The sequence below is a fragment of the Phalacrocorax carbo genome, chromosome 1 (genome assembly GCF_963921805.1).
Source record: "Phalacrocorax carbo chromosome 1, bPhaCar2.1, whole genome shotgun sequence".
Classification (NCBI taxonomy): Eukaryota; Metazoa; Chordata; class Aves; order Suliformes; family Phalacrocoracidae; genus Phalacrocorax; species Phalacrocorax carbo.
This window is the reverse complement of record NC_087513.1, coordinates 171,646,171-171,658,380: the sequence shown is the minus strand read 5'-3', so window position 1 is coordinate 171,658,380 and position 12,210 is coordinate 171,646,171. Positions and strand designations below refer to the sequence as shown.

The 12,210-nt window shown below is 36.1% G+C and overlaps 1 protein-coding gene across 1 annotated transcript in view; it reads right to left on the bottom strand.

Annotated features, from left to right (window-relative positions):
• Window positions 1-12,210, bottom strand: part of MYCBP2 (MYC binding protein 2) — a 209,398-nt gene that overhangs the window by 43,749 nt on the left and 153,439 nt on the right. The window contains exon 55 of the mRNA XM_064447372.1: window positions 9,357-9,482. Within this exon, the coding sequence (XP_064303442.1) occupies window positions 9,357-9,482 (126 nt within the window). The remainder of the gene's footprint in view (window positions 1-9,356; window positions 9,483-12,210) is intronic.

Genomic DNA, 12,210 nt, shown 5'->3' with positions numbered 1-12,210 from the left:
TTTCATTCTTTAAAACAAGAAATTAATATTTATTTTCTCAATCCAGTATTAGTATAAATTTAATAACAGTATTACCTACTCTGATGCCTAGAAATGCTTTGGAGAGAACCAACACTAACTGTATTAATTCTGAGTAGCAGGGTGTCATTCCAGCAATTTTTAAAGGCAAAATGCAGAAAAACACATTAGGAACACGAAGTAGCAGTGAAGGAACAAGTCTGTAAATATAAGCCTTAAAAAGTCAATTTGATATATGAGCATTCCAGTCTATAAATAATTAAATTTAAATCTCCACTAAACCCAATTTCACGTATGCACATTTTTGCTTCATTCTATGTCTGAGAATACTTACATTTTACAATGTTGTGATCTAGCTTATGTTGAACACTGTCCTGCTTCTCAATCATTTCAAGGGGACTGTGGGTCAAAGAGAATGAGTTTCCTGCACAATCACCTTGCTGCTTTGGAAAACGATGTGTGTCTACCCAGGATAAGTGGTCAGTCACAGGGACCAGCTTTTTGGTCAGAATTCCTGCTTTTTTAATCACTCTCAAAGACTAGAAAGACTTCAAAGACAGGAGGCAAACTCTGTCTCACACCACGCTTGAATGTGACAGCTTATCTTTGGTCACATTCTTTCCTTCAACATGGCAATAGGTCTAGCTCAGAAAGCTATGCAATATGGAGACGTAAGAGGCAGTTCAAGTCCTATGGCAGGATGCAGTTTTCTAACAGCCGTGCCTATTTCCTCTGAGGAAACAGTGGTAAGCTAATCCAGGAGGCATGACATACCACCAACCAAGTCCATACTGGTCTTTTTTAAACCTTAAAACAGACTAGTAAAAATGCCTCTGGAGAGAGAAGATAAGATAAAGTTTCTTCCAAAATGCCACTGCTTTTCTGAAAGATGATGAAGGAGAGCACTGACCTGCTTTTGCTGTTTGTGCCTAAGCAATGGATGCCTCTTCAAAAAGAATGCATTCCTCCCTCGCTTGCGGTTACTGACATGGAAGCTACAATATGGCTATTAGCTGAATTTCCACAAGCACTGCAATCAATGTATCTTTTTTCATATCCTGAAAGTGCCAAATGCCATATTGACAGTTGGACAAGGGCTCTTTCTTTCGTAAGTAAAAGAATATACTGAAGTCAACAAACATTTGAATACTAAATATTAAAAACGGACAAAACTATTAGATATTGTTACAACAGGGGAATAAGTGAGTGAATGAAAGTACAGTCTAAAACAGGGTATCATTAGAAAAATAGTAGCAATGTTCATTACCCAAAGGTAGGGTTTGGAGCACCAACACTTGAGCCACTGAAGTTTATTAATTGAAAGAAGCATTCCTCTGCTAGAACAGTAGATAAAAAGATTCTATAATTTTATGATTTGTAACTACAACTTTTGAAGATGTGATAAGCCAAATTTATTTCTAAAATAAAGGTCCACACAATTCGTGCTCTTCCTCCAAACATTAACATACCAGTCCTCTAGGGATGGTTTTGGATTGACCTGGACAAATGTATGCTTCATACATACCTTCGATTATCAGATCTGTAAGCCTAGGGTATGAAACCATGTAACTGATTAGCTCAAATTTTCAGGAATAATGCTTTGGCAATATGCAGCATTGCATGTTGCATATGCAGTTAAACCAATACTCTCTGGCTGCTTCACGTGACAGTTATTTCAGCATGATATGGAAGAGATCAGTGTGCTTGGTGGTTAAGAGTATTCTCTCCCTTCATTTTACTGAAACACTACAGAGAAGAGTTATGTGCTCCATATGGGCGCTGGTCTTTTGTGCCCCCTCCACAGTTTAGGCAATGCAGCTAGAAGCGCTGCAGGCAAAGCCAGTGGTTCTAAATGCTCTGTAAGTAGCACCTAGAAAGGAAAGGAACAAAACAAAACAGAATATGGTAGCAGAATACACTAAAGGGACAAGGAACTCCTGATGAAAATGTTGAGGGCTGATCATATACTGCGGCACCACATGTTGGATTGCAGCTCTGCAGCGCCTGACAGGACACACTGACCGTATTGAACAGCAGCTCAGCACTGCAGCTTCTGCCCGGACTGAGATGCTTCAGGAAGCAGTGTAGCTGTGTACCTGCTCAGTGAGCTGCCAGGGCTGCAGTGGAAGAGGGAGAATGTGACAAACGAGGCCAACAAGGGGGGAGGTCAAAAGCCTCTTTAGCCTATAAATCTGTTCTTCATTTACAACAGCAACTCAGATGTGAGGAAACATGGCATAAAGGTCTAATATTGGTGACTGCAAGGTCTCAAACTTCCCTCCCCAAGTTGAGAGTTCGACAGCCAATTGTGAAATTTTGATAACTGATGCTGGACAACATAGCTAGATCCTGCCTCCCTGGCTTGTCACGTCTAAGGAGTTTTATGACCCAGCACACGTTGCTGAAGGTTAAGAAACAAGATCTTTCTTCCTTGACCCTCTAGGTTTCAACACTTCACCTATACTCAGAATCCAAGCAGAAATGTGAGTCTTCTATGCTCTTCAGAAAGTTCAGAGACAAATTAATCAAGTAACCAGTAATAATCTTGCAGCTATGAGAGGTTGCAGTCCTGAGCAAATGTGTTACTGATGATCTTACAAACTTCTCAGAAGCAAGCATACTCAGGCCAGAGGAATTACAGACTTTTTTGCTGAAATATGTAAGGAAGAAACATACATAAACTTGTGGCCTTTCTGGAAAAACATCCCTGCTATGATTCCATGTCAACACAGCTGTTCCTGAACTCTAAGTAGGTTATGCCACCTATTCTAGCTTTTCTGGACTTTTAGCTGCGCAAAAAACTGTGAAGGAACTAAAATACATGAGAAGAACATCTTAATTTTGTCTGTTGCTGTGAAAAAATAAAACAATCTCTCAGCTTTTTTCCCCTTGTGTGACCCTGTGCGAGAATCAGCAAAGGAATTAAGTAGGACAGAAAAAAATCAGCCCTTCAGAGAGATCTAGCAAATAACACAAAACAGAGTAACAGAGTCCCCTCGTCGTCGTCTTTATAATATCTCTTCTGTTACAAATTCTCTGACAAAACACGCAGAACCCTTGTTAGTTTACCTATCTATGATGTGAAAAGAATAACAGACACACTTCTCATTTTTTCAGCATTGTACCTGAGATAGTGGTTGTCCAAAACTGTAGTATTTCCACAAAAAAAATAACCAGACACTGTATTAGAAGATAACAGGTTGTGACAAGCCCTTTCCCTCTTCACCAAATGAATTTGGAAACCAAATCAAACCCCAAGCACAGCAACCATTCCTCAGAAAGAAGAACTAGCTACAAACTCTTCTAAAGAAAGCTACAAACTGTCCCTGGCACAGAGTGTGTTTTACAATCAGACCAATATTTTTCTTCCTATTATAAAAATCTAAATTAAGGAAATAATTCTAGAGAACTTTCAGCATTATCCTAACTTTCCTTAGAAATATACTTCTGAATAAAATTTCTCCCCAGGAGGACAGATACCTGAGGAAGAACAGAAAATATAAGTGGTAGACTAAATTATTTAGGCAGACTCTCATCAAACCCGGTATTTAGTATATAACCTCTACAGACATGGAAATTCAGGCTGGCAACTATTAGGCTGTCACTAATCCCTTAAATGTAGCAGTTATTGACTATAAACATTAGTTCTAATTTTTAGATCTAACTTTACTGCAGGAAGCACTTAAGGACAGAGCACATAATTTGAAACTAAAGCTACACATGTCTAGGGCAAAAATCCAAGTGACTTGATATGCAGCCTTGAGATATGTTGCTTAATGGATTTAACTTTTAATTATGTGTTTGATAGCTGAAGGCTATAAAGTGCTTTGGAAATAATGAATGAAAATTGCACACTTAAAAAGTGTTTCTGTTATAGTTCTATTATAGCTGCATCAGCATTGAACACAGATTAAAAACCACACAACGTAATTAGACCCAAATAGAACTTTTCTGTCTAAATAGTTTTATTGCATATATGCCTTGCTATTCTAGTGTATCTTATATTGCAAATTAATCCAATACTTCCTAATATGTAAAGATTAAAGAAAGAGAGTAATAACAGGATGATTACTTAAAATAAAATGTTTAATCTAGAAAATCTTATTTAAGTTTCAAGTATCTCTGATAACTTCCTTGACTATTAAGTGAACAAGTACCTGAATATAGTCTTACAGGCCTCCCTGACAATATTCTGCATTTGGATGAACTTGTAAATGGAGGATTAACAAATGTGCAGAAGACTAAGGAAGTCTGAACAGGAATTTTTCCCCCCATGTAATTCTTAAATTTTGATAGTGAAAACAAAAGCGTTAATATTTCTCTCCTTTATTCATAATTTACATTATTTGCATAAAATCTTTAATCAGACAATAAACTGTTTGAAAGAAAGTGCTTGTATCAAATCACAGTTAGCGTGACAGTATACGAATTGTGGTTCGCAATTTTTGCTCTGCTGGAAGGGCAAATAACCATATTGGCTGAGATCTCATACTAAGCCAAGATCCCAAATCAGACACAAACTTGAAAAGTTTTTCCAGTTTCATTATTGTTTTATTTGGTAGACTACCAGTGCTCTGACAAAAAAGGCTGCCTTTTCAATCAGGGAACCTTATTAACACACAAACCATGGATGTAGTTTACTGAATACAGTTTATCTACATCTGTTGGATAGGCAAATCCGTTGAGCAAGATCTTGTTGGGCGGCCAAGAAAAATGCTGACAGCTTTTCTTTTCATACAATACAGATCTAAATGCTAAAGGACAAATAATCTTAAGTTTGAAATAAGACAATTAGGGTTATTTCTAATGCAAAGTTGAAACTCTGACTTTACTACTCTGAACGCGAGGAAAAAACCTAAAAATGATGGGAAAGAATATACAATTGACAAATTCTCCATGACAGTGTGCTGATAACACTGGCAATCAGCTGTTTTATCTGAGTAGGTTTTGGAATATTCTGCTTTCAGGACGTTGGTTTAAGCCTAGCGTAAGTACAGAAGATCACTGTCAGAATATTTCTGACAGTCTTTATAAAAGTGAATTAGGGATTTTAATCTAGTTTCACATGAAGCACATCACTGAGACTTCAACAAGCTGGCCTGGATAGATCCAGGACTGCACAGACAGAGACTGAACTGACTGACAGGGTCCCACAAGAAAACTGAGGTGCTTCTGAAGGTCAGTTTATGGGAGACAGGAGGAGACTAGTGTTCCTGTGACCCATGCTAAACCTGTAGATAAGGAACAATTTACTGCAATATCTGCTATCCATCATGAATGCTGAGCTTTTACTTTTCATTAATCAAAACCTGAACAGTTTCTCGTCCTCCCATCAGTCATCAGGTTAACCACTATTCACCTCTAGGTGCAAACATTCACGTCCATGCCAATCCTGAGCACCTCACAGAAGACCAAAGCCTTTCTTATGAGTGGTGCCAAGTTGTTCCCACTGTCCAGCTACATTCCTGAAGTTAAGAGTGATGACAAAAATAGCAATCTAGGAGGTAAGAAAATTTATTAACTATGAATTTACTGCAGTCCATGTTTGATGTTAAAAGAATTATCAACATTTTGTACCATATAAAATATTTCCCTTAATTATAAACCATGACTTATCTACACTGCAGAACACATACAAAAGCAAAATATTGTCAATACAGAAATTAAAGTTGAACAAGTATACTTCTTTAGGAGCATCACCTCACATGCTTCTGAATCATGAAAAACTTAACAAAACCAAACCAGAAAGGTGCACTGAGGGATGATTAATAGCTGATAAGCAACTGAGAACAGCAATGTCAAAGCTGCAAAAATGGACTGATGAGGCAGGTAAGGCTGACAAACTTACTCTGAAGCTGTGGCTGAGGCTGCTGGAAGGAAAGGGGCTGTCCGAACACAAATGGACTGTGGACTAGGGAAGAGGGAGGTTTTGCAGCTTGATCAAAGATGGAAGGAGCTGGGAGATTTGGCCGTGACTGAATGGAATTCAGTATGGCACTCAGTTGGTCACCTGTAGTGGGCAAAACAGTCAAAACTACAACCTGTTACGTGTCATTCTCCAAAAAGGCAGAGTAAAATGGTGCTCAATTAAAGTTTAAATGATAATAGAGAAAGTTCATAAATCTTATTTAGCCACATACAACTCTGGTTGTGGCTTAACATAAAAAAAAATATCTCACTCCATGCATGGCAATAAAATTACTGAAAAGTAAAAGAAGGGCTTTTAAGAATCATGGATATTTTACTGCAATTATTTAAAACATTTCTGAACAGAGATTTATATTCGCCTTGCTAAAAAATGAAGAGCAGCCAAATTAAAAACAGAAATCCCTAGCATTTACAGTAATACACACATGCAACAGAACATGCAGAAAAAGATTAGAAAAACTGATGAGAAGGGAAAGAACGTATAATTAGGCTTTGGCAAGTGTATTTCTGTGCCAAGGCTTTGATAAATATTTGCTTATTTTTGCAAATATCCTTAGAAGTATTCTGTCATGCTGTTTTTCAAGATCAGATTGAAGATAATTTAAAAAAAATAAGTACCACTTAGGAACTGGAAGTGATTTTCTGAGTTGAGTTTTTGTGTTGTAGTAGTGATGAGTTCTGAAGAACTACATACATTTGTTGTGGGACAAATGAAGGCCTTTAAAACACTAGCATGTTAAAAATTGTTTTAATTTCTGAATGCCAATTCTCAAAATAATGCAAGCATTAGAAATACATGAAGCCTACAGTAAGAAAGCAGAGTTTATCACACCATGTTATAAGTTGAAGTATACTTAGTAATATGAGCTGGGAGACACCATCTCAGGTTTGAACCATCACCAACCAAATCCTAACAGTGTCACTTTATTCTGTAAATTCGTATGATTTTGACAGCATTCTAGAAATCCTAGTAAAATAGCAGCTAACACAGAATTTACAACTCGCTGAATTTACAACGTTTTTGGGTGATTATCAATTGTCTTTTTATGTAAGTAGAGAAAGACTGGTGGGTGTATGGAAGCCTGTATTACCCAGGAACTCCAAAACTAAATTTTGCACTAATTCTCTTGATATTTTATTTTCAAAATTGGGAGAACAAAAATACCAGAAAATAGCTGGTACCCCTAAGTAATCATCTATGGTTATCAATAAATCAATATTATTCCACTGTTTTAGAAATAGTATACCCAAAAAATATTGGAATCGGTATTTGGGAGCAATCGTTCCTACCTTAATAATGTAGAAGTGATTGACTTGTTTGACAAAGCACTATTATTCTTAAATATGACAGGCCTATTTCCTAAAATGAATAATTATTTCAAAGGGAAGAACATCTGATAAAAGGTTGAAAGTCATCTGCCCACAGTAATTAAATATAGAAGGGGGCAGGGCCATTCACGGGGAATATCAAAGACTTGCCTGCAATATAGAAGGCTGGAACAGAGAAGACATAGCTAAATCAAACAGAATGATTGCGGGAGTTATGTCTTCTGCCTCACAGGAAACACTATGAAGACAGACCTATTACATGGGGATCTTTACATTTGACCAGCATTTGAAACACTCATAGATGGTGACTGAATCTTCACTGAAACTAGTGCATCCCTGCAGAAGTTCTTTCGACAAATGAGCACCTCCAAATGACTGCTTCATTCAGAAATTCCCCTAACAGATTGTGCTTGTGCCTTCAGTTTTTTATTTTCCACAAAACCCAAAGCTTCTTAGACCTGAGAATGCAAGAAGACTGTATATAAAGTAATGATACAGCTGAAGAATTCTATTTTTGGGAAAGTAATATCATTATTCTTTCAATACAGTTGCCAACAATGCTCCGGTCTTGGGCAATTTGGAAGGAATTACAGTACACGGAATGAATAAAGTTGTCTGAGTTGCTCACTCAAACTATACATCACAGCTTGAAGGTATGTCAAGAGAATAACGTGTATAAAATAATATGGAGTTCAATGCCAGGAGTAGCTTCCAAACTTTCTATAACTGTAATATCCCAAAGAACCACCTTAGAAACTGTTTAAGATAGGATACTCTAAAAAGAACCACAATGTCTTCAGAAACTAGGATGCCTGTTAATATAATATATTTCCAAGATTTTATCTTTGGACAACACAGGAAAAAAATTCTTCTCCTAATCTGCTTCTGCAGAAAAAGATAATAATTTTGCACTATTACACAGTTAATATTGAAACACAAGCTGTAATACTGCCTTCACATGCTGAGCTTCTTACATGCTTCCACTTTTGTGATTTAACTATTACTTTGAAATGAGCATGGCTGAATTGGGAAAAGCAGTTCTGAATAAAGCCCTATAAAATAAAAGGGAAAACACTTCAACTTTTCCAGCCTTTGTCCAAAAAAAAGGGTTTCCTATAGCAAAACATGGACAAGTATGCTCTGCTTCTTTATGCAGTTAAACACTGAATGATATAAAACTATTTTGTGTTATGAAAATAACAGACTACAACAATTAGGAACAATTTTTCCCTTATTTCTTCTCCTTTAAAACAAGTCTTAAATCAAGATATTTTATTTAGGAGACCACTAAGAATATATGCTAGTGTTAAAAACTCTTATCACACCTCAGGACCATGTTCATAGTGGCACGGACAGAGTACAGCGATGTATAACAGCAAAGCCCTGTATTTCAGTTATATTTCGCAAGGACATCTGCCTCAGATGTCCTTGCGAAGATTTATATTAAATCTTCTAATCAATGAATGAACAGAAGGCACGCAGTTTGAGTATATTGTGATGGCTTATATATATTTACATCTTGCCAATGAAATAAACGATGGTTAAAAGAAACAATTATGTCAATAAAATTAACAGGGTTTTATATATTTCCCAGCACTTGTAACTGGTATCTATGTGACTGAAAGGTAACTTCAGTTTTACAACTTAAACCTCAAATGGTATCTTTTATCTTGTCATCCCATTAAAGCCACTTAAAAAAAAGTCAAGACAGGTGAGAAGCGTTTACAAATGTCCCTATTAATTTTAAAACCCAATCCAATAACTTTCATATTTTATTTTACAAGTACTTATTCTTCATTTCTGCATTAGTTCTGTGTCTACCACTATAGAAAGCCTCAAATGTAACTTGCAATTCTTTGATGATCCTTTTTATACAGAGTACTTAGACTGAGTGAAATTTAAGCAAAGAAAAAAGCAGTTACAACATTAACTACATGTTTTGTAAAACACCTTGCAATTCATTGCATTACTGCTTATATCTTTTGGAGAATATCTGACGGTGCCTAAAAGAGTAGGAAATGAGTAAGCAAAGTTAAGAAAAACATGATTTTTTAAAAAATGTGAGTGTAAAGAAAACATACCTTTGTTATTTCCAAGGCCATAATCAAACCCTTGTCCATTACTACAGCTTGTTCCCTTACTGAAAGCTTGTATTGAAAAAGGACTTGGGGGAGGAGTCTGAACATTTTGATCTAGAAGGACTTGCTCTGTAAAAAACACACATCACTGCAGAATTAGACCTTCTTAGTAACCGATTTACATTGGAAAGATGAGTCACAAGGCAAAGGAGCGATATATTTTTTCCACAGATAGCACTCTACCACTCTCTTCTCTCCAGAAAAAAGCACAGATCTCTCTTCTTTAGAGCTCATGCTCTAAAAATAAAGATGGAAGACTTAATGCCACGCAGATTGTTTTATGTTTGACTGAGTTGCTGCCAGCTTTGCCATCATATGCCACTTAGGAACAGGCTTGACACTTTGTTTTCCAGTAACATCACACCATGCTACGTTTATTCTTTGGGCAGCAATTGTTAAATTCATTTGACAAAGCAGGGTGGAGAAAAGATAGTTTTCAGAGTGACAAACTCGGAGCCAATAAATTTTTAATCCTGGCTATCCCCTTCATGGTTCACAGGACATAAGATATTTTTTCCCTGACACGTTTAGTCATATCTGAAACTGAGTACTACAGGTTTGTTTTCTGTATGGTACTAAAAAGAACTCCAACTAATATCAACCTAGGGTCTTTCAGAATATCCATAACAGCTAAAGACCCAAGATAAATGAGACACAAAATCCACTTGACTATTTGGATTTAGGGAGACATTACTGACTTAATGTGATCAGAAATACCATTCCAAGTGAATATCATTATGAAATAATTCACAGGAAATCTTCCAAATGGAAGATTCCCATCCCATTCCCTTCCAAAGGTTAAAAGCTCAGGTTGGCATCCTGAACAACTTTTCCTTTAATAAATGTACTAAAATTAACGTGGATTCAATTAAAAAAAAAATCGCAACTCTTCTTAGAGCTGTTTTTAGAAAACTCTATTTCAGGCCAAAACTGCATTTCTAAGTATGAACTTTTATATAGCACACATACATAAATTTAAAAAAAAATTTTGTGAGAAGGTTGGAAATTCAAACTGTTTAAAAAACAAAAAATCTGGAATTTTCTGAATTATAAGAAACTCTAGATCTTGCTGTAGTGTTTCAGTGAAAGTATCTGGGTATCCACCTACAGACTTGGGCATTCAGTATGACTTTTGCTCTGTCTCTGACAAATCCTACTTCTTTCTGATAATTTAATTATAATTTTATTAAATAATTAAATTACAAAAGCAATCTGAAAGATGGTATTATTTATGGATAAAAAAATCTAGTTGGAGTTCCTCCAAATGCTAATTATTTCCCTCCAGTGAAAGCACTGAAACTGATGAGAGAGAATTCCTAATTAATTTCATGGCAAATAAAAGCAGTTAGTCTAAATAATTTTCAAATGTGGCTTAAACTCATTAGTTTTACTTGTTACTGAAATGGACTTGGAAGATAGAATAAATTGAAATATTTCAGTAATTGCACCAATAACTACTTAAACTGCTTTCGCTAGATGCATAAGAGACATCTATCTTCACCCCACTTAAAAAAAACCAGACTCATCTAGAAAAGAATCAAACCAGGCATGTCGAGGCATAGGACATGCATCAGAATGTTTCTAAGACGGTATCCCAATGCACTGGATTATAAAAAGCCTGCTACAGAGTTTTGTCCTCAAAGCTTGGAGCTTGCATTTCCGTTCTTCTGTAAGAACGGCAATGTACTTGAAGGCATCCTTCAGTAACTATACATAAGTATCAAGAAACTGAAGATGGACCTTCAAACAAGGGTCTTGTTTAAATTCTTCCAAATTTGGGAATTCTGTCTTGAAGCACAGATATACCCTGAGAAATGATTTTCCATATAGAAAGGATGAAATGATAAATAAATTATTGAAGCTGGAGAAGACTAAGGCATGCAAATACTATCAAGTGACTTAAATGCAGGTTATATATATTCCTTAAAATAAGTAGTCTTGAATGGAAATTTTTGCACACCGCTTAATTTATTAACTTCAGATAAATTATTTTCTACTGGAAAAGCAAACAGCCTCATATTAGTATAGAACATGATGAAGTCAACAACAACCACCCTATTTTGAATATATGTGCTTTCAACACAAGTTCCAATTCATAAAGACTGTTTCTAGAATCTACTTGGGCTCTTTGAGCACCCTCAGAACTTAACATTATCAAACACAAATAAAAATGGAGAATCTATGACTTCAAAATAGATACTGTGCTAAGCATTAACACTTTTTCCCCCCCAATTTACACATTTTATGAAAAACTCTTGGTTGTTCCCCTTCTTCGCAGAATGTTTTATACCTTAAAGTCAAGTAGCAAATACTTACATATTAGCAAGGAATTACTTTGTTTTAATATGGTAAAGTGATGATAATTATCACAGTATCTGTCTGTGAAATAATTTTCAATACAAAATGTCAAAACCAGAAAAAGGACAGAGTCTGTTACAATGAACAAATAAGAGGCTGACAATAAGTACTACCTAAAAACCACAAGCAGGATATGATGTCCAGGTTTATTCGGAAAACAGAGAAATATATGTTGAGGGGAAAAAAAAAAGGCAGCTTGAGGAAACTAACTCAAGTGAATTGAAACAAACCAGCCTCTGGGGGTGTCTACCAAAACGTTATGGTCAACAGAAGAACCTTAAACATTTCTCTCTGAGAATATCTGTAACAAAACCAGGCTAACGAAGATCCATAGTAATTTTTACTAGACATTTTCAAGACAAGAGGAATACACTGGACAGCTGGGATACTGTGTCCAGTTTCAGGCTGTCTATTCTGGCCTTCCCTCAGAAGACAGACT